Source organism: Coturnix japonica, chromosome 15 (assembly GCF_054131305.1).
Source record: "Coturnix japonica strain WE chromosome 15, WE-NBRP24, whole genome shotgun sequence".
NCBI classification, from domain to species: Eukaryota; Metazoa; Chordata; class Aves; order Galliformes; family Phasianidae; genus Coturnix; species Coturnix japonica.
In genome coordinates this window covers 11,601,152-11,625,680 of record NC_140677.1, presented here as the reverse complement: position 1 = coordinate 11,625,680, position 24,529 = coordinate 11,601,152, and the positions used below count along the sequence as shown (strand labels likewise).

At 34.0% G+C, this 24,529-nt stretch overlaps 1 protein-coding gene across 26 annotated transcripts in view; it reads right to left on the bottom strand.

Annotated features, from left to right (window-relative positions):
- The window catches only part of ERC2 (ELKS/RAB6-interacting/CAST family member 2), a 360,031-nt gene that overhangs the window by 217,233 nt on the left and 118,269 nt on the right, over nt 1-24,529 (bottom strand). For 9 of the 26 annotated variants that reach the window (XM_085516439.1, XM_085516434.1, XM_085516441.1 and 6 more), the window contains 3 exons: nt 22,346-22,486; nt 21,660-21,800; nt 12,850-13,043 (listed from right to left, as the gene is read on the bottom strand). In XM_085516439.1, the coding sequence (XP_085372565.1) occupies nt 12,850-13,043; nt 21,660-21,800; nt 22,346-22,486 (476 nt within the window). Of the gene's footprint in view, nt 1-12,849; nt 13,044-13,959; nt 13,990-18,137; nt 18,174-21,659; nt 21,801-22,345; nt 22,487-24,529 lie in introns of all 26 variants that reach the window. The other 17 variants (XM_085516429.1, XM_085516432.1, XM_085516423.1 and 14 more) reach the window with 4 other exon arrangements.

The following is a 24,529-nucleotide window of genomic DNA, read 5'->3' as shown; positions in this document are numbered from 1 at the left end:
AATGTTTTTATTTTATCTTAAAAGTATCCAAAAAATGGGCTATAAACTTAGTTCAGCCTCCTGGAACCACTCATAAAGTATGCATGGAAATCAGATCACAACAGAATGAATGACATGGATTAATAAAAACAGGTAAAATTAAAGAATCTACAACAAGCTCACAGACAACTGTTTTTTAAAGTATGAATTCCTCCATTTGAAAGATAGTGTTATAGTCTTTGTATACATCTATTAGGATATACACAACTACTACAGATTATAATAAATAATCTAAATAGAGTAGATTTACTCTGCCTTCGTGAGGCCCCAGCTGGAGCACTGTGTCCACATCTGGGGCCCCCGACACAAGAAAATACAGAGAGGCATTGGAGAGGGTCCAGAGGAGGGCTACAAAGATGATCAGAGGGCTGAAATACCTTCCCTACAAATACAGGCTGAAGCAGCTGAGGGGTGACCTCATTGCATCCTTCAATACCTAAATGGAGCTTATAAACAGGAGGGGAGCCAACTCTTTACAAGGGTAGATAATGGCAGGACAAGGAGAAATGATTTAAGTTGAAGGAGGGAAGATTTAGGTTGGATAATCAGGAGGAAGTCCTTTACCAAGAAGGTGGTGAGGTGCTGGAACAAAATGCCCAGAGAGGCTGAGGATGTCCCTGGAGGTGTTCAAGACCAGGTTGGATAGATGCTGGGATGCCTGGTCTAGTACTAAATGTGGAAGTTGGTGGGCCCTGCCTACAGCAGGTGGGTTGAAGCTTAATGATCCCTGAGGTCTCTTCCAACCTAAGCCATTCTATGATTCTATGACACAAAAGGATAATCAGCATAAATAGATGTCTATGTCATCCCAACACAGATGTTTTACTTCATGGCAAATGGATGCAGAGAAATGCATCCTTAGGACAGTCACATTGTCTTTCTTTTTTTGTTGTTTTTTGTAGTGTTTTTTTTTTAACCCTAACCCTAACTCTACGAAAAGAAATTTACCTTGGTTCTTAATAGAAACATGATAAATTGACAAGCAAAATTGTGAGTAAATACATATATGAATAAACGGCAACTAAATCTGAGAGCCTTGGCAACAAAAATCCTAGTAGAAAAGTGAAGACTTCAATCTTTTTCTTTTTTTTTTTTTTGTCTGGTTCTTGCGGGAAAAGATACAAAATGATCTCACGGATCAGTCTACAGTTTATTTAATTACTTTATTCCAGCTTCTTAAAACAAATATTAACATTTAGTTTTTTGCCTGTATGCAAGTATCTTTCAGACTTCATTTCACAGTAGTGCATAACTGTCGTCTACAGTCAAATGCTTTCATCTCTCTTGACTATAGAAAGTCATGTTATTTCATTAAATTCCCAGCTTTAATTAACCACCTGGGTACCTTGGCCAAAAAAGTAGGTAATGTCAGCCAAAACCAAGTGTTACATGCTCAGCATAGCCTTTACTCTATTTCATCAAGACTTTTTTTCCTAAAGCATCCAAAAAATGCAGACATATGAAATGCCCCTAAGAGCAAAGTCTATAATATTTTCTGAAGCAACCTGTCTCTGTAATAACTGTCATAATGTTAAACAGCATTACAATGGGACCAGTTGTCTGAAAGTCAACCAAAAAATTCTCCAGCATGCCAGGAATATGTGCACCTCAGTCTTAGTTTCACAACAAAATATTCAATTAACTAGCATAATACACATATAGAAAATTATATTAACAGTGCTTTTCTTCTTTATAATCTTAATGGAAGGAAAAGGAAAAAAAACAGAATACAATAAATTTGGCAAGGAAATAATAGAATGTTTTCAACAGAAATAGAAGTTTAGCAAAAAAAAATTATGAAATATAACACTTTAGCAAAGGCAAGTAATTTATACCAAGCATGAAAGTCTGAAAAATATAGTTTAAAATTTAATACAGAAAACAAATCTTAAATAGTGATTTTCACCTAGGTGTTCATTAGAAAATATCTTAGCACCAATGCTTGCAAATGCTATTTTCCTTCCTAACAGCTCATATTTATCCTTTCTCCTACACACTTGCTACATATTCACAAATGATTCACATATGATAAACTGTAGATTATCACTTTACAAGGCACTCTGGGACTCAGTAGCTCATCACACAGACAAACTGTTGCTGTAAATCCTGACCAGGTGAATGACTGTTCTGAACTACTTGTACATCACCCCAGTAAGGCTCAGCAGAAATATTTCCAAGAGCTCAGTTCTTACTATCTTAAAAATTGAAAAGACATAGATTCCAATTTGATTACTAAGTAAAGACCAAAACAATAGGATGAGAATTTGTTTCAAGAAAATTTGTTAAAACTCATATTCAACTCAACTGAAAGACAGAACTCCTACTAAGGTAATGAGCACTGTTAAGTACTGTTTCTGGTATTTTCCTGGAATCTATTTATTACTACTGATCTATAAACCTGAAGAGAAAAAAAAAAAAAAAAAAGGAAAAGGAAAAAGATAAGAAAAAAAAGAAAAAAAAATCTAGTCTAGCAGACTGTAAAGATCACAAGAGGCATCAAGAGGTTTTCTGACAGACACATTCCTACCACAAGTATGCAATGGCTCTGCTTATTCAGTTGTACCCCAAAGATGGATTTGTCTGTGGAAAACAGGTAGCATCAAGATAAGAAAACATATTCAAGAGAGGATGAAGTTTTGATATTACTAAGAAAACACTAATGCATAAGAGACAAGGATCACTGATCAGCTACACACCTTAGAGACAAGGTAATCAAATGTTAATTTTGTCTTCTCTTACTGAAGAAGAACATTTAGTCTTCTTTCTGTCATTCACCTCAGTCTGAGATTATTGCAAATCCCATGTCGCTGTTCATACCCCCACCTCCAAGAGAACTGAGAAGCACCCTCCATGCACTTTCTGCGCTCATATAAAGGAGCAAAATCAAGATGACCAGCAAAAACATTGGGTTAAAAAAATCACCCAAAGCAAACAACAACTTAAAACTCTCCAAATGATTTGGTTCCTACATCATTAATTTTCAAACTGAATGCAAAAATTCTGTAATGCCCAGAGTTGCCAGTTAGCAATGTAAATGAATTTTAGTATATATAATGTTTCATTACATTCTTAGCTCCATTTACCAGTGTATGACATGCTATTTTAGTTTCAAAGGAGCAAATCTGCAGCCCACAACAAATCGATAGGCCTCTTCTTAAAGTTTCATTATTCCAAATGAATGTGTGCTGTCTTAAGATGTCTAACACAGAGATTATTATGGCAGTGCTTCAGTTTAACAACTATTTTGCCTTCAAAAGTACCATGAGAACATATGGCAGCCACAGCAGAACCAACTCTGCCTGCTAGAAGTAAAGCAAGTGTCACAGAAGTCACTGAAACCTTTCTCATCTCAAAGGCAAAAACATGGGAGGGAAGGTTTACCTAACGTCCAATCGGACGTATTTGGAAAATATTCCAAAATCACTGTTTTAGAAAGTTTCCTCCAAAGCCCTGGAGAGGTGTTAGAAATATTCATACTAGAACAATGTATGAATGAAAAAGAACTGCTGAAATCCTGTTTCTGAACTATAGTTCGCATCACTTTGTTTCAACTCCAACCGCTGAAACTTCAATGCGATGCATTGCACTACTGTCTCTCTCAGCACATTCTTAGTGCATGACACTTGAAATGAACATGTGCGAAATCTGTACCAGAAAACTCATCTGCCACACATCTCTTGTATATCAAGGATATCTGCAGTTGCTTCTTATGTTCTTTAAAAATAAAAATAAAAAAAAACTTGATGACAGGATACTAGATAAGAAGGATATTTGATCTAATTTAAATGGTAATTGCTTGCTCAGCTATTTTATTAATTGATATCACCGGTTATAGATGTAACAAGTAACTGAAAATAATCTGCTGCCTGATGTCTGACTGAGGAGTTGCAGTCTTCCCACTGCCTCATCAGGCAATGTTTATTTATTTAATGCAAACCCTCCACAGTATGTTCAGCTTGACAGCAATCAGGATCAAACCTCCTCTGCTGCAATTTCCTTGTAAATCAAATCTTTCCACTGCAACTCCTCACTCAACCTAGCAGGTCTCAGGGTCCATTTGGACATTATCATACGATCTTTCCGTGTTTTTGCAGTTAAGTCTTCTGAATTCCACAATATGATTACTTGTTTTGACTAACTAACTTCCTCTTGTAGTAATTCCATTCAGAGCATTTCTATCCAGTCATAAACATATTGTTCATTAACATTGCTCCTGCATAATGGAAGCAAACAATGTGACTAGAAGAGGAGGCTCCATTAAAAGCCCTATTCCTAAATTTAGCACCCCTGTCTCTTTTCAGTCACAGCTTTTTGAGGGTAAGTTGTATTATCTCACAGTGATTCTTCACATACATCACATCCCTCCATTCCACACAGGGAATCCTTATAGCATTGCACTCAGTCAGCCACTGAGCTCCCAAAGGCATGGGTGCCTGGCTGCTTTATTCAAGAAGTACATAAATACTTGCTGTGGATCTTCCTCCTTGCCAAAACCAGTGTTAAGTAGAGAATTGTAAGAATGCTCTGTCTAGAAATTGGTAATAAAGTAACAGTTACTGATCTTATTTCTTGTCCAACAAGGAACCCTACTGTCAGGCCCAACGCAATCCAAAATGGCTCTTTCTCCTTCAGTGATGTAGAGCTCTTTTCTGCTCATATCCACTTTACGCTGCACACCTATTAATATTTACTTCCAAGAAGTACTGATACGCCAAATTAAGAAATAAAGAACATTACTGATAATTTAAAAATATCCTTCCACATTTAAATAATCCATTTAATTTTGTCCCAGAAATTATGCTGACCTCTGCGTTCCTTTATGCATACTGGAAGGGCACAGTAAAGAACTGAGGTGGTTCAGAAGGGAGCAGGATAGAAATGAGCAACATTGAGTTGCCCAGTCACTGTGACTCATTTTTATCTCTTCATTCTTCATCTCTATTAACTTTCTTCAACTCTATTAACTAATCTTATTTCATAGTGTATGACTATTTACTCTGTTCTTTTGAAAGAGGGAATTCCAATTATTTAAAAGTTCTACTTTACTATTTCTTAAATAAAAGGAATTGCAAACATACAAAAATTAAAGAACACAATCAAATAAATAAATAGCTCTTATCAAATTTTAATCTTTCAACACACTTTAATATTAAAATGCAAACAGTATGAATATGCTGATTTTGTATATGAAGCAAACAGGCTAAAACAAAAAGACATGACATCAACCTCCCAGCTTCCAAAATAACAACTATGTTTCTCACTTAGAATAACCAGTCTCTCAGAAGAGTACTGTATATCACAGATTCTCTCAGTTTTCATTAGTACACTATCTCATTTCTCCAGGGAAATTATCTGTGAACAACATATCGCTCTGCCCTTGGAACCATCAAAATGACATTTGACAAAACTGAGGAAGGCTTGTAAGTTAAATTTAAAGCTCTGCTAAACCTTGCCTTGCACATCTCATGGTGCGTTAGCCTTCCACAGAATGATCAGGAAGGTCAACATTAGAGGCTGGTGGGAAAATATCCAGCATAATACCATCTCCTGCTTATCTACAGGCAAAAAAGTGTGACAAGTACATAACTTGCTGTAAACTAAATCAAATACAAAAGCTACTTGACTGATTTTTGTGTTGAGTTTTTCTTATAGCATAAGTAGATTTTTACATTAAAATACGTAAGTATTTGACATCACCGTATTTTATCTTCTTTGCCAGCAATATTGTTAGCTCAAGTTATAAAAGAGCTACAGCGTGGATTATATCTCCAAATGAAAAAATTTGGTACCTGAAATCTGCCTGGAAAGTCTTTGCAGAATACACATTTCCAGAATGTGTGAAAACGTACACACATTCTACCTCAAAAAGGATTGAAAATCAGGCTTCTTTCTCTCTTAAGGAGTGAATTTTGCCTCAAAAGATATCAGTGGAGGGTAATGGTTGCCTCTACAGAACCAGCAATCCTGTCTGGTAGAACTAATTAATCACAGAAATCCCTCAAACAACATTCATCTTCTTTAAAATTGAAAATCAAATATAAACACATTTTGATATTTAAAAAAAAATCATTTTTAATAGAGCAGATCTCAGATCTCATGACAGCTCTTTCAGTACTGCTTAAATTGTAAGCAACATTTCAGACGTGCACTGTATTGTGACGGAACTCTGCATAACGTAGGAAAAAAGAATCAGTAAAGCAGACAAGACTGAACTCAACAGAAAGACCCCGCAGGAGAAGATGACCTGTTCAGTGCTTGAGAATATTACCAATTCTTTAAACATTCCTCAAAAATGCTAATGAAACTGATATAAAACACTGAAGAAAATAAAGATTGTATCTGTCGAGAACATGAGACATATAAAAACAGCATACAAAATGTACACATATACACACATTCCTTGTGTACACATCCAGAGCCTGGCCAGAACAAATAGCTAAATGTTTCAGTATCAGCAGCTGAACCACTCCAAACTCTCAGATGATGTTTGCAATAATAGTTTAATAGCTTAAGTGGTGACAGTAAAATATGCCTCTAATTGTGAGCATAAATCTCTACATAGTACTGTTACTACTCAATTAATTATTCCTTGAGTTGGTTTGTCTATCAAAAAGTTACTCCTAATGTTGAAAGCCCAAATAAAAATAATAAAAGTAGAAGAAGAAAAAACTCTTTACACAACATACGAATTTGATATGTTGTTAATAAATGCATTTTTCTTAAAAGCTTTTGACAAAAGCATTTATTTACTGTGAAGTTTCTGATCTAGATATGGAATGACCAAAAACTTCATAATAGTGCAAAGCATGAAAAACAAAAAGAAATAAAATTCAAACAGAAGTTACTAATGTGGAATCAAAATGATCAAATAAATTGAGCATAGATGAAAACCTTGGTTGTGGAGGGAGCAATTACATAGGAGAGCAGAAAATACTGACCTGGAAGTCAAGCTGGTTGGAGTAGGGATGAAAGCAGCAGTTTGGAGAAAAACAGATAGGGAGAGACAGCAGAAGAGAATACAGGAAGGAACACATTAGTTCTTTAAAAATATAACAAGAAGATGTTATATTAGCAGATTTTATTTAAACAAAAACAGAGGAAAAAAGGAAAGGAAAAGGAAAGCAAGAGGTAAAATAAATTTTCTGTATAGCATATGCTTGCTGTATACTCAGCACAACAGATATTTTAAAGCAAATGGCACCTTGTCATTTGTGGACTGTGGAACACCATCCATATTTATAACCACCCTAATGTATACACACACCATCATGTAGGAAACAAATTAGCTGTTCATTGGTAATGTTTGCTGACACACAAATGTTTCGTCACATATCAGGAAGCCTTTTTTGAGCCAAGAGGAGTTTGACCTACATTCATCACATCTACTCATAAAAGGCATAACAGCAAAACAATCTGACAGCTTGTTCAAAGATCTTATTGAGGTCTCAAAGTGCGGTACCTAAAACATGTTCTGAGACAATGGCTGCCCAGGCATTGTCATTGCTCCTGCACTGAGTGTTGCTGTTTGATAGGCAGTCTGACCTTTCCGGTAAGAGCATTCAAAGCAACTTTAAGCAAGGGATGTATAAATATGATCCTGTTTGAGAAATCAATTATTAATCTAGTTCTTTTCTTCCTCATACATTACTTTCCTACTCAGAATTTACCATCCATGTGATGCTCTTTTAAAATAGAGTCCAAAGAACAGCCTGGAATGTTGTTTACAGCATCAGGTTTCATGACCAAAGGCAGCCTCTTCAGTTGTTTTTCATCCATGTGCCCATACAGCATTGTTTTCTTTTCTCCCAATCCTTCTGACTTAATCCAAAGGGCACAGTGCAGGCCAGAGGAGAGACCTGCATTTCTTGCATTCTGAGAGCACTCAGTTATTGTTCTCATCCCCTAAGAAATTACATTTAATATAAGTAGCACATATGCATAGATATCTACTTTGCATAGATATCTGCAGAATGTTAAATAAGGTAAAGTTAACACAGATATGGCATGCACACAGGTTGCCAACAGCATGCTACTCTTCTAAGAGCATGAGACTACTGTAAACATACTGGATCAGAGGACTGAAATCATGTGTGCAGTTGCAGGCCTCATATAATAATCTGATTCATAAGCATGTCAAGTTACACCTTAAAACCACTTCGGTTTTTCATTCCCTTTGATTCATTTAGAAAGCTGTTTCAGAGCCTTCTTTTCTCTGAGAATTAGAAGATGTTTTTCCCTTCTATTTTTCAATTCAACCTATTAATGGATACTTTATTTTTAATGAATTTTATTCTTCTTTTACTTAAATCTTTCCTATTTCACCGCAGCTTTTACCACTTCATGTATTTGTAGAGAACACACATCCTTACTGAGCCTTTGTTTTGCTATAGAAACTAATCAATGCTTGAGTTTAGACTCCTCCTGTGACATGAGCACTCCATTCTCCTAACTATCCTGTGAGCCCTCAAGTGCACCTGTTTCCAGTTTGAATTCAACCTTCTGGAATGTGACTGATGGAAGGTATTCAGCAGTATTCCATATGGGGTCTTGCTAGTGCTCGATGACATTAATACTTTCCTATCATTATTGCAAACATTTACTCTGACATACCAGGATTTGCACCTCATTGTTTAGATGTCTGTTTCATTATTTAGATAGCTCATGACAACACTGCCAGAAGCAAATTCATTCAATCTTTCTCTTCCTAAACTGTATCAAGAATTAACCTTATTTTACAGTGAGCAATTTTACTGGTCCTAACTTCAGTCACGCACATTATACTATTATATATCACTTAAATTCATTTCCTTATTTAAACTCCCCAGTACATTTCATAAACAATAATACCTTTCATTCTACCACTGTTAATAAAAGCATTAAACAATACACACATTCCATCTTGACAGTTTCTTCTCAGCTGCAGTTATCTCCTTTTGGCTAGGCCCTTTGCATTAACATATAAGTTAATCACTATCTTGCTCAGTTTTATTTACACTATGGGGGGTAGGGGGGGGCGGGGGGGGGGGAAAGACTGTGATATACTGCTTTTTTTTTTTAATCTAGTCACATTATAAAGTCTTATTATAAACGGATAAATCATGACAGATGTAGTAGAAGATATCAAGAAAGTGATTATTGAAGGAGCAGTTAGTTCTATGCAGTAACTGTAAGTTACACAAACACAAAATGTGTTTGTATATATATAGTATATATACTATATATGTATATATATAGTAGTTGGGGAAGCAGACCAACAAAGCTTGTATGTATGAGGAACGGCATGAATCATGAATCTTAAGTGATGCAACTCAGAACTGTGATAGCTTCTGAGGAAGAAAATCATGTTAAAACCAAGTGAATTACCATAAGGATAAAATCTTCTTCAGTAGTAGTAATAATGTCCACTTGACAAATAGCATTATACATTTAATTCCCCACATATTGAAGGAGATATTTCTGCCTTTGAGTATTTGACACTCTAATATATGTTCAACTTTTCTTTTTAAAAGTAATTCATGATCTTGTTTTCATTCCAGTAATGTTTCTATTTCTCAGAATAACTGAATTTATATAACAGTCCATAACACTAATGAATTTATGAGTGGATACATCAAATATTGTAAAGTTATCATTTGAAGTACTCTAGGTTACATTTCTCTTAGGAGTTTATGTTTATAAATATCAAGAATATATGTTGCATTTATGTTGAAATCTAAAGATGATGGCATAGGAGTGAACATAGATCCCAGCAAGCTATCAATCAACAAATATGGTACAGAAGAACATTAATTTTCTTACAGAATACTAGACAAGTCTTACATATGAAATTAGGAGAAATGTTGAAGATAGGTTGTTTCCAAGAACAAAAACAGAGAAGAAAGAGTAAGGGAAAAAAAAAAAAAAAAAAAAAACAAAACTTGAAACACAGTTATTTGAATTAAAAAACAGCAGGACAAGAAGGAGTGAACATTTTTAAAATATGCTTCTGTTCAAGTGGCAGTCAATTTCACAATACCTTATTCCTATAAAGGGAGTAAACTGAGCTTTGGCTCCACATCTTCCCTTCAATAATGAGCCAAGCATGTAGTCATTACGAGCAGAAAAAATAGTAGCACTTCATAAAATGTTACAGTAATTTACACTCCACCTAGCCCCCTAGAATGGGAATTTAGCATCAAAGTTCCCTTTCTAGGGATGCCAACAGGTGGCACAGTTATAAAGAGAGTTAGATCTTTGGCCAGTATTTATCAAAACTGAGGAAGAGGGAGAGAACAGAACTTAAACTGAAGAGAAACTCAGGTGAATCTGATTACTAGAAGTAGTTATATGCCCACTGCCTAAAAATACTTCCCTGTTACACCTCTGTAGTGCTGGCAGTTTGCTGGGCTTTCTGTACCAATCAACCACTTTGTGCTTATACACACTGGAAATTAGCAATAAATATTTAAATTCAGATGTTGTAGTCACCAACAAATAATTCTATGGTCATAATTCTCTGTTTTACAATAATATATACTCCAAGAATTTAGAATTAATCTTGGAAGCTGTTCTGTAATTTAAATTAAATGAGAAGGTGATTTCTAGTTACTAGAACTTCAGAAAGAAGTCTTAGAGAGAGGTAAATGTAAAATGTAACAATATTCTTCCTTCTTGATCTGGTCATATCAGAGATATCTTATTGAAAGCATTAGAGGAGCACTTAAAGTTTCGTAGCAAAGATTAACTTCTTCATCATATTCCAGATGCAGCATAACCTCTTCAGAAAGTGTGTGATAACTCAGTGGTACCGAATTACTCTGTAAAAAACTAGTTCAGTGTTGACCCTGACCTATAACGCAAAACTTGAAACTTGCAGAATGAGAAAGACAGAGAGAGAGAGAGAGATAGAAGAGAAAGATATTAGATATTTACAGAACCCATCGCAGGATTCTCAGACCATATGAGATGGTATGCTACCAAAACCACAGTAATAGTAGTCCCCTTTTTCTTTTTAATCAGTGGATAATTCTAAATTTAATTCAGATAAAAAGCATGAATTGCCATGTTTTATTTATTTGTTTTTTTTTAACATAAAATACTTAATATTTACTAAAAAAATAAAAAAATTAGACCATAATTTTCATTGCTTCATTATGTTTATTATTTAATCTCAACTGACACTTTAATATTTAACCATTCAGCACATACGTGATCACTACTTAATAAATCTCATAAGATTATTCTTTTGAACTAAAGTAAAGCATACCTACTATTGCATCTAGTGTCACATAATAATTCAGAATGTTTTAGAGCCCAATGTGGATATCAGTTACTGCTCCTGTAAAGAATACACTATCCATCTCCACCAGCTTGCTCCAACTTGGTCTCACTCTATTAGAAGTCTAGGTCTGTAATTGCCCCTACAGTACATGCAGTGGTGGGTAAAATAAGCAGCAATTTCATGCCCACATAGGTTCATTGTGTTATATTTTTCTAATATGGTGTTTAGGTTATTGGAGACATTAGGCATAACTTGTTCATGGTATACAAGTGACTTTCCTCTTTAATAGCTTTCTCCACTATCTACTTTACACATTAAAATCCATGCAAATACTGGAGTGTCCTAACCCCCTCCTGATATGGTTGGAAAGGTAAGTGCTAACTACAGCCATCCTCATGTAAACAATCAGCTACATTTCAAGCACAAATATTCACTTTAAATTTGCGGCCTCAATTCTCATGACAAATTGATTAATAGTTATATTCCATTATTTTTTATTATTATTAAAACAAATCTTTGCCAAATCCTGTAGAGAAAGATGAGTTTTGGCAACAGAACTGTGAAGGCTGATAAGTCATCATCAGTAAGAGATATTCTATGTAGCTTCCTTTCCAAGCTGGCTGCTATCCTTCCCCAAGGTAAACAATATTTCCAACAGAGCTTTCCATGTTTCATGGTAATTCTCTCTAACAGGACAGAGCTGTGCTATGTCCTGGCTGGAACAGCACTAATAACCGTGAGAATCCTTAAATCCCCTATTTGCATCAAGAAGTCCTGTTCTTCCTTCTTGATCACTAGGCAACAGTAGCTAAAATGTTTGAAAATATGTGAATCCTTCTTTCATTCACCTAACAGTGTCTAAGAGTACAGAAAGGGAACAAGAAATCAGAGATACAGAAATTTCTTGTCAATCAAATAACTTGCCAGTTATTCTTTGTGAGAATCTTCCAACAATTATTTAATTCCAAATGCACAAGACAAATTAAGCTCTGAACTCTCCTGCCACAACTAACGAAAGACCATATAACTGTCCCAGAAATACGAAAAAAAAACTGCCTGGTCAACAACAGAAAATGTTCATCTGAAGAGGAAAATACAGCCAGAGAGACACTGAGAAAAATGGACAGCCAGGAGTAGAAATACTTACCAATGCTTTTCAGTACCACTTAGAGCTAGCAGTTCTTTTGAGACTGAAGAAACATTTGTGCAGACAGCCTTGATTTACCCATTACTAGAAAGAAAAGGCTGTTCCACAAACATGGTTTTCCAGGAGGACTGTTACTATAAATTTAAATTATAAGCTCCTTTCATGGAGACTACAAAATAGTGACAACTTTAAATTAAAGTCAGCAGACAGATGAGATTCTCAATTATCAAAATCTTTTTCATTTCTGATACAGTTTTACAAGATATCACAAAATTCTGTTATTAAAAAAAAAACAAACTAAAAAAAAAACATCACACATTCTACCATCAAGTTCTCTCATCTGTAGGGGAGACCAAGTAAATAAAAATGTCATTCAATGGTAGACAAACAATACGAGAATTACCTTTCTAACTCAGCAATTTTCTTATCTTTGTCATTCTTCTCATTCTCTACTTCCTTGAGAATTTCTAGAAGTCTGTCAACCTCAGCCTGAGCTTTGCCACATTCTTCTCTATAGTATGATGCTTCCTTATCAAGCTGTTTCATTCTGTCCGCAAATTCTGGATTCATGCGCGCCTCCTCTTCGGCCTCATGAGCCTTCAGAGTCAATATTTTAAAAAAGGAGGAAAAAAAAAAAAAAAAAAAAAAAAAAGGATGACAATAATTTCAGTCGCTGAAAGAGTTTTCATTTTCAGTCTTGGAATTCAGATTTTCATTAAAAAGGATTATGGGTGTCTCTGTCAGATAATAATTTTCTACATAAGCTTTATAAAAAGGAATTCAATGCTCCTTGCAGTCTAAAATTAGTTTTAAATTCTATCTTAACAAAACTTCATTCAGAAAGGGGAGGTTATTTGTTAAACAGGATGTTTGTGTGTTTTTATGTAACAACATGACCATACTTTGAGGGTTGGCTTTTTTACTTTTAAAAAAAAAAAAAAAAAAAAAAAAATTTGTAAATTATTTAAATCACTTTAAGTCTTAAGTTCACTTAAGTCAAATATGATCTCTTTCTCCATACACATACATTTTGTCCATGCGTATGTACAGAAATATATGTATATATTGTAATCTGTGTCACCAGATGTTTCAAATACAACTCAATACTAAGAATCTAAAAGGAAGAAATTTATTCTATGTGGTGCTGTCTACAAAAGACAAATCGATAAACTATAAGGTTCCTTTTATCTGACATTTTACCCAATACTCCTTTTTTTTTCTTTCCCCATCATTAATACTTAACCTGAAACATCAGAAGAACAAGCTTATTGGTGAAAATGGCACAAACCTGGCAAACACATGCATGGATGGGTGGCAGTTTCACAGACAAGAACAAACGAAATGAATACAACAACAACACTGCAGAGTCTGATCTTACTCCCATCAAATCTAATGGCAAAAACACAATTAAATTTCAATGGGAGCATGATCAGGCATCAAGTGCTTTAAACTCTTGACTGGAATAATCACAGACAGATGGAAAAACAACAATGCACTGCAATGCTTAGCCTACCCCTTGCTTCCCATTATTCCTAATTGGCATCTTGAAAGAGCAGGCAAGGAAAAAACAAGTAGTTTAATGCAGTGCACACTAAACATAGAAAATTCAGATAACATTTTTGGAATATAAAAGAATTTTACAGAAATGCAGGACATTTAAAACAGAAGGACCTCCAACTTTCTTGTTACTCAGAGAAGATGTGGATGTAATTATCTTCTTAATTTCAGACAATAGACAATGCAAGCAAGCAAGGGAAGAAATGCAGGTCAAAATTAAACATGCATGTTTTAGAAAGAATTAATATAAACTACAGTTATTAAAAGGTTCGTATTCTTTGCAATGGCTAGAGTTTTCTGTATAAATAAAGAACAGGTCTGGCTTTAGTATAACAAAAAAAAATGAAAATAGTGGGAAAAAGCTTAGGAGTTTTGCATGTAACATATCATTTAAGCATGAGGATAATAAGAGAAAGATTTTACATTTTAATCTCACTGTAAGATTCTTATTCAGAATTAGTTAACAAAATATGTCAACAGAAAAACACAAGACTCCTTACTGGCCTTGCCCTTCAAATGTTCTGTTTGGTATAACAATACACTCTCCAGCCCTGAATTCTGTGAAGATTCAGGAGTTTCTTAATACAGAGATCATTTCAAGGTAACATCCATACAGTATTTCAATTTTACTGTTCAGGTGAGTGCCACAGCTTCTTTTCTACCTTCATATATACTCCTGCTTTAATAATGAACTTTGGCTTATTTTATGCTTACTCTTTTTGTTTCGTTCAGTGTTTCAATGTATCATTCTCTTTCTCATTATCATTGATGGCCTCAGGTCCATCATTTCATAAACACGCAGAACATCCACCTTTCTGCCTCTAGCTTTTCCTTTCTTCACTTTAGCATACAGGAACAGACAGCAGCAGCCCAACCTTTTCCCTCATGTGCCTCCAGCCAATCTTTGCTCCAAGAGACAATATAGAATAAATAGAAATGCCTCTCTTTTCACTTTTTTATTTTAAATAAATTTTCATTGCCCCACAGGACTTTTAATGATGAAAGTATATAATTAGGCAAAAACATGATAATGTCACCAATGCAAAAGTGTCAAATGTTCAACTGTGACACAGCATTCCTGTCATACAACAGCTCCAAAATGTAATGAACAAATTGCCAACTGCATAGCTCAGAGCTAAAATGAAACCTGGTAAAGATACCTATTATATTGACCTGTTAACTCTTGCATAATAATGTGCTAAGGAAATAAATATTAAGTTGCAGAAATATTTTCAATTGTTTTGCTTTCACTGGTGCTTAAAGCACCCTCTAAATGTCCACCTCTTACCGTTGTGTTTATGAGTAAGAGTAATTGGTATCATGAGTAACTTTCAGCAGCAAAGTAGTTGATCTCTTTATCTGTGTCTGCAAACAATCATGCTGCTGGCATCCAGGTTAAGCATAGGAAGTGCAATCCTGAGTTTCAAATTAGCACGCTTAGTTTAAGGTGTTTTGTTTGTCAGCATTGTGACTGTGTTGTATATTATTTTTATCAAATTGATAAAAATAAGTTATCACTAACAACTTCACTAATTATTACAGTTATCAAATATTTGTAAAGTAAAGAAACAGTTCTGTATGTAAGCAGCAAATTTCCTACAGAAACACCATAACAGTTTGTCACAAACATGTAACATGAATTACTTGGCATGTTAAAATTTTATGGTACAACCACACATGCATTATTCTGCGTAACAGAAATGGATGGATAGATATTGCATTTCATTTTAAATAGTCAGACACAGGCATACACAGAAACCAAGTATTAAATAAAAAATTAAATGAAACCATTTACGTGCAAGAAATTACTTTGTCAGATCCTTCAAATTTTCTTTCTTTCAGTAATTAACTAAAATTAATTACTATCATTGTTTTCAACTTTTTTTTTTTTTTTTTTTTTTTTTTTACTCTGCTTAAAATTTGGCCATTTTTATATTCAACTTCAGGACTCGTTTAAAGCAGATTCTACATGTACTTAAAATTTTGATCTGATATTGTTCTCATGAAGCATATGGAAAAATAAGTCTCTACTTCTGAGAGGAAAGTTCATCAGGACCCTAGACAATGTACGTCATCTTATTTTCACTACAGGACAAAAACAATTATGTATTTTATTATAATCGATTTTTCAAAAAAGCCACGAAAGAACATTCACCAAAATTTTTTCCACGGCCTGTTCACACTGGTGAATACAGCATACAGTAAGCAGGATTTGCACCTTTTCTGCGTCTTCACCAACTTAGCAAGCAGTGTTATTACTGCATGAATTAATAGAGATCGACTGACTGATATTTCTCTGACATATTTAAGCAATCGAGCATTAAAACAGAAACAGCAAGGAAGCATTCTGTTAAAATAAGAATCATAATGAATTGCAGTAATAAAAGTGAATTTCAGGAACTGGCACAAATGCCATTTTAAAAAAAAAGGGGTGGGGGGGAGATGAAATCTTGGGCTTTTATTTCAAAGAAAATGTTACCATTGACTTCAGTGAAGTCACAACTTTATTTGGAAATTCTGGGTGCTTGTAAGGGAGAAATGGATCATTATTACTTACACTGTTAGGCTACTACATGTAAATAAGAATTTAGGAGAGACACAAGGAAAGGTTATTGAGGGAAACCAGCTTCAAGGATATCCTAAATTTGTCCTCTAATTCTAAAGGAAAAGGAGAAGCAGGACAAAAGAAAGAAAAGAAAACTGGCTGACTTTGGAATCTCACACACAAATAGACTAGGAAGTAACAAAATTTCCATACAGAGGAGTAACAAATACTGAAATAACAACTGGAAAGTACTTGCAAATCAAGAGAATAACACAAAGTAGACTTCAGTCAGAAAAGACATGCACAAGAGTGCTAGTGATTTGAACAGGAACATAAATACGAAAAAAGTTAACCATGATACATAAAAGAAGGGTTCTGTCTCCCAAAGGGAAAAGGTTTGAACATCATGGCAGTGTGCTGGGTGGTAGAGGAGATAATATAAGGTGTTATACTACTTACAGTCGATTAATGACTGGATTCAAAACACAGATGATAATTGCAAGAGTAAATATGGCCTATTTTGTGGGACTCCTCTATACATAAGCCATGGCATATCTATTGCATGGTTATACCTTACAAAATTTAGCCACAGCGGAATCCAAAGCTGGGATCCCAGTCCCCCAAAATTAACAGCAATATTCCTACCAACTTCAGTGAATGCAATATCTTTCCTAATGCATATTATCACATCACTTAAGAAGCTAAAAAATAAAGTTCTCATATGTATACCACCCCAAATAAATGATCATTCCAAATAGGGTTACTACTTGTAATTTCTTGTAATTTTCTTGTAAATTGCTACTGCAAACCAGTTACATCATTATTTCTGTCCTGTGATGCTCACATTAATAGTCACAAACAAAAAAGAGAATGTGCTCTCTACAAAGAAAATATTTTGTTACTGCTCTTTATCAAACAGAAAAAAGGAATACCATGAAGTCAAAAGAACAGATACTGAGCAACTAAATCAGGCTTTTGCAAGAATAATAATGCTAAGCAAGCCAAAGTAATATTATTTTGCTTGTCAAGCACTGCTTCTTGTGTTCATCATCATATATTTCAGCAATTTCTTGGGTTAAATACATATCTATATTCTTAATTGCATACACCGAATGCACAGTCTTACAAGAGTAGAACTGTAGTAAAAACTATTTCAGCCATAATATTTTAAAAATAATGTTACTTCCTAGACATTACTGTTTGCCTAATCAACTCAGTCATTAAGGTGAACCTGATAAATTAGAAATGGCTTAAGTTTGAAGGATCCAATAAAGTACTCCAGAAGGAGAAAGTAAAAAGCAAAGAAAACCAAATAAAACAGTTATCTGCATGCTTCTCTAATACAGAAGTTGAGGACCTAAAGGCTAGGATGTTTGGGTTTTTAAGAAATATCATATGCATTTTTTAATATATTACATATTTTTAAATGGCCTTGAAGTCCACAAAGCTCATTTATTTAGATATAGCAGATATAGCATAGTGACCATCATAAGTATTCTGCAAGGCTTCACAGAGGAAGAGCACAACACAGTAAGGTAATGGATCCTCATGCTTTGTATGTTACAGAGGACATCTTAAAAAGAACTTACAGGATTGTACATCTGATTGAACAACTGTTCAGCTTGCTACATTGCAAAGTTGGAAGGGAGTGAAGCACAGACAGGAAAAGAAGGAAAGATCCAGGAAAATAGCATTAGCTCAACAAAACCAGTGCATTTGCACAGAAGACCTTGTAATAGAAAAGTAGAAATTTAAGATTCTAAACATTCCTTGGTGAAAGTGAGAGGCACTGGGGAACCATAAATGTTGACTTTGGCTCCTAAAAAAGAATAGCTGGAGTAAGAAATTTAAGGTTTGTGTTACTTTCCCTTTCTCAGGTTAAATAACCCATGAAATAAAGAAAGGTGTTCACTTTTGATGATACATTAAGTGCTGCTCTCAAGCAATGAATCATGAGAAGTGCTTTTGGCTGTGGCTTCAATTTATCACCAAAGCTTCAAAGATAGTAATAATAAATGATTAATTAAATTTTATCATTATATTTATTACTTTTCTTTATTTAACTTAATTTAACAATACTGAATTTTCTATGCAGAATGACTTTTCAACAGTAGGGCTTGGCAAAAAGTCCTTTAGCAACTGCAAATATGTCAGTAAGCAACTAAATTTAAGATAATGACAAACGAAAGGAGGAAATTCTGAAGTGGATAATAAGATTATATGTAAATATATATATATATACACATGTACACATTATATATATATATGGACACACAGACATATAAAATACTTAGCTACCTAGTAAGTTAATTCCTGCTGCTCTTTCACTAATAGCAACACAACGTAAGTCAAGAAGTCATCTGTGGAATTTTGGCACAGAAAGTATTGTATATTCCTCTGTTTTTTATATTACGATTTTTTTTAAATTTCCTGAATTTCAGTCCTTCATCTTTGTCACAAATTGTTTAATACACATTGCTAATGCTTTAAACACTATTTTGTGCACCAAAATATTGCATGGTCATTTGAATAATTACTCATTATGAACACCTTATTTATTACTTCAAACACATCTACTCTTGAAAATTAATACTGCTTTCTTACTGAAAAGCAAACAATTCAGTTGAGTAAAAAATAAAAATTATTTGTATTTGATGAGATTCAATTAAAAAAGCAAATTTATTACTAAAAAAAAAAAAAAAAAAAAAAAAAAAAGAGGATAAGGAAAAGGAGGGATAAAAAAAGAGAGAGAAACAAACAAAATCAGATTGTGTTCATACTTGTCCCTTACACAAGTAGGAACAACTATGCCCTTCTTTTGGGCATAGCAATTATTACCATCAGCACTCATGGAAAAATGTAAATTCTAGCAGTTAAGAGTTAAGCACATTATATTCACACTTATTAATAAAACTTGGTACAACATATAAATCAAAATTTAACTCTGATCATTTTAAAAAATCATATTGAAAGGTGCCTTCTCTATATCATACTAGAGAAAGGAATCTGAAGCTGCAGTCAAGTTTTGCAAACTAACAATCTTGCGTCACCTGAAAAGAATCTATAGACTATGCTCCCAGCTTCCCTAGTGTTCAATGTTCATAAATAAGCACAATTACAAGGCATGTAGGTTAATTTACTCCAAAGTATGCTGACGCTCCCTCATATTCTAAGTCAGACATAGGCAAGAATAACCCAGTTTTAGTTTCGGTTAGTTTTCTAAAAAGTGAAAACATGGTGAATTCTAGGGACCAATTACTTTTAACACAAGATATTTACAGGTTTGAACATAAAGTATTTTATTGGTGAAAATGTGAGCTGAAAATTACTGTTTGGAGTCTACTAGTATTAACAGTCACTGTTTCTATTCAACTAAACATGCCCACAGAGAAGGTTGTTACTACATTTTATTGTGGAAATACCTGCTCTTCTACAAACATTGGGTGAATTTCCATAGGGGTTTTATGCTTTATTTATGATATAATAAAGCTATTATGTTTTCAACTCTCGTTTAATAATCCTTTGTATTTATACACAAAGAACATACTCCCTTTTCTATATGAAAGACATCCTAGACTCTATCCGACTTTTATAAGTGCTTATTTTTCCATGACCACATGATCTACAGCCATAAAAGATAGACTAAGGATCTCAGGTTCTTCCAGAGTATTTTTATTTTTAAGTGATCTATGCTTTAGGGTTTTGTTTGTTTGTTTGTTCATTTGTTGTTTTTCTAATTGCAGACCAGTAAGATACTTTAGATTGTAATGAAGTATAATTTATAGTGAAGTACAATGTAAACACATACATTTTCTAACAAAAGAAAATTTAAAAGTAGGACTTGCATGAAAACAGATTATTTCCATATTCTAATTCAAGTATCAATTGCACTTTTAAACTATGCAACTTATAAAGTAGTTGTTTTTAACTAAAAGCTTTTGTATGTTTCTTTGAACACATTCTCCCTGTTCATCTCCACAGCCAGTATAACACGGGCACCTAACTGCAGATATTCAAAAACATATTAAAAGAATAGAATTCTCAGATTTACATTCTAGTATCCTTTTTCACACTTTGCTAGAACTTCTTCACAGATAATGAAAACCCTTCAATAATCTTGTACCAAAATCCTGCTTAAAGAGCAGTACTACGCAACCTGGGTTAAAAAACAAACAAAAAAATCAGAATATTACCCAAATAACGTAAGCATTCGTAGAATAAATGAACACTTTTCTAGAAAATGAAACATCAGAAATTAATGTTTGCTCCACACTTACTCACAAATTGCAGAAGGCAAACATATTGCCTAAGCCCATCAAACACATCCTGACATTGGCATTTGAACACTGAGAGCCGACATTATCAAATGACACAGAAAAAAAAATAAAAAATAAACAAAGAAACAACGTATGGTAGAAATGGCATAAACAAACTTGCAAATCCTTTAAGCAAAAAACATTGTAACACATAAGTTAATGCATAAATTTAAATAAAACCACATTATAAAATACAGCATTTGTATGTTTTCCTTTAACTGGATGCTTCTGCTACCTGGTTTGAAATAATGAACTGATAACTGCAGTAAGCTTTGTATTATTGCTTTTAATTATCACAAACAAGCATTCATCAACAAAGCCAAAGAATGCGGAAACAAAATCTAACTGGAATTTCCATCTTAGAAGCAGACTTATTTCATTAAAAAGTGCTGCTTTAATTATTTCTTATGCTATAAGCATTTCCATTTACTTCTAATCAAGGTATAAATTCAATCACATACAAATTACTGGCCTGATAACTTCTCTATGTCTTTCTGCTTTTCCTCCAACATCCTGTTCCCTGTTCATTAATTTGCCACAGATTCTCAGAATTCCCTCACAGACGTACTCAACATAATTTTGGAGGTTTCTAGTGGCTTTGGTAAAAGTCTCTTAAGAAAAATATTAGAAGTACTTTATGTAAGCATCAGCAAACAGTATGGATAGATTTAGAATTACTCTGGAAGAGTAAGTTAGTTAATCAATCCAAAATGAGAGGTTTTGTAGCTTTAGGTGTTTTTGTTTTTGTTTTCCTGATTACAGCTGAATTTTGTTTGTTTTTAAGATGGAACTTACCTTTTTCAACTGTGCTTCCAACTTACTACACTCTTCTTTCTTTTGTTCTATGGCTATTTCTAAAGACTTAAGTTTGGAGTCTCTTTTCAGCCCTGCTGATGCCAATGAAGATGCATGTTCTTTGAGATCGATTAAACTAGACTGAAAAATGACCAAGAGCAAAAAGTTAATTCCTAGTCACCAGCAGGACACTAACCTTATTGCCAACTTAGAAATCACTTTGATGCTGTACCCCCCCACTTCCCCAAAAAGCGTTGACACAAAGATAAGCATTTACAGCAAAAGACAGTATTTTGAAATACAACTGACAGAACCACAGGAGCTGGCATATAGTGAAACACAGAAACATCCATAATACAGGCTAATTGACATATACTGGAGGTACAAATATTTTGAAATCTATTGATCTGATTGACAAGTGAAAACTGGAGCAACAGTGGAATATCTGAGCCTTCTGGAAGCTTATGGAGAGGAAAATGTAGAGAAGACAATACACATCTATGCAAGCACTGAAGCAATATTTTACACACAGAAGTGAGGACTATGAAGAATGCCAAAGAAAATAGCAGTTCAGAAACTGACCACTGAAATGGCAGAATTTCAGTAGCATAAATGATACAAGAGTAATCCTAATGCACTTTCTTTCATCACCATAGAAGAATATAGGTTTTATTGTGAAGACTGACCTCTTTTTCTGTCAGTTCAGCTTGTAAAGCATTAACTTTCTCCTTCAAGTCTTTGTTTTCTTTTTTATAAGATTCAATTTCTTCAAGTCTTTCTCTGTCATCTCGCTCCCTTTGCTCCTTCAAGCGTTCTATTATTCTTTCCTAGCAAGGGAAAGAATAGCAAAATGCAAAAGTTGAGTATCATCTTAAGAAAAAGTGTAATAAAATTCCTATACATTAAGAAGCAATTAGAAAAACCAGCCTTCAGAAATGCCTTCAGAGGATGATTAAAGTTAATGATATTAAAGTCAAGTCAATAGAAGACTTCTGTCTCAATTCACATTCTACAAATACTTGAATGATGCAAATACTAGCCAGATACTAGTCTGTTCCTCCTTTCACATTGAATTGCTAAGGACCAAACCACCAGAAAACTGGAAACACACATAGCGTTTTTACAAGGTTGAGAAGCTTTCTCTATCTGTCCCTTTCTGCTTCATTCTGCTTTCTGTCGATCTCTAAACTGAATAAAAAAATATATAATTTTAAATTACTGATTTAAAACTTTGTTACATTGAAATAAATTTGGATTTAATGGGATAATATTTAAATGCCAATTCAGGAAACAGAAATATTCAGCTTCTCAAAGGGATGTTAATTTATTTGGAATTTCTAATATTTGTCACCTATTTGAAGTCTAACTATAGACTCCACTGTATTTGCAATTAAGCATGTTAGACTTTCAAGTTCAATTTCATTTTTTATAGTTCTATATTCTTACTTCAAATGTTCAAAAATAAAATTGTTTGTTATGTCTAAATAGTCAATGACTGATTATGATTTTACTATGTAGCATAAGCTTTAAGATCAAATATCGAAAGCAAACATGGAGTATAAATAGAATACAGATACTTGCTAAATGACTAATCTGTTTCTGGACATGAAACTAGATCTAGGTGCAACTTGTGCTCTATACTGGTTTCCCTTGTAGAACTAATTCAAACATTTGTGTTCCAAATAATTGTTTTTCCTTCCAGTTATGTAATATTGGCTATCAGTTCTTTCTTTCACCAATACTCGGAATGAAAAAAGTACATCACACAGTGTTTTATAATGTTATATATTATTAGGAGTTTTTAAATAATCGGATTAAGATCTCTACTAAGTAGTTAATGTAAATGTTTGGAATCTCTTCAATATCGGAAGACAATCAGGACTGTACTAGCCAGTCTTGTAATAAGAATAATGTAACAGTTATTATGTGCTGCTGAATTCCTGAGGAAAACCATAGCACAAAGCTGGAATCATGCTGCTGCTTTCCTTTTATATCCAGTACTCTCCTGACAAAAGGAACTCCACTCACAAGTGTTAGCTAGATGAACACACCTGCTTAGAGAATTAACATTACTGTGAAAATCTTCACATAAAACAACAAAGACTTCCCCATTTGAGCCTCATAGCCTTATTAGTTTTACTCAGAAAGAAAAATACAGTGAGGACATACCTTAGGAAAAAATAAATAAAAAATATGAAGCCAAAACTGAAAAATGTCTGGCTCTGTCTCATTGTTTCCAAGGCAGTACCAACTTTCACACACAGAGATGCATGTAACTACAGGGAGAATGAATCTAGGCTTCATACAACCCAACAGTGAAATCTCTCTGACCCCCACCTGGCAGGATTTCATACAGAAATGCCTTCACACACATAGATCGCTCTGAAAGTAATGCCTCCTATTTATTTCTGTGGAAACTACAAGAGGTATACTGAGCACAATACCACTGTTTCATAGAGAAAATTCTGAGCTATGGTACACTTTTTTTTTTTCTGCTAAAACAAATTAAACATGCACTTATTTCATTTTATTAATAAAATAGTATACATTTTTCCTGAGTCAATCACAAAAGAAGACTAATTTGCTTGTCAGCTGCATAAAGCTGAATGTCAAAAACATGTGTTAAAAGGCCCTAATGCACCATGTTTTATTTGATTAACAACTAGCTTACAGAAATCCCAACAATGTGTTCTTGTTTCAGTCTTATTTGCATTGGCCAGCTTTCCTATGCACTAATCTAGGACCTCACAGGTCTAATCTATTTGCACTTTATCACAGAAGCAGGAACTGAATTGCCACAGCATATAGCTCTATTATCAGGCATACTCAATTGCTTATCTTCTCTATGCTGCTACAGTAGGACCAACTTT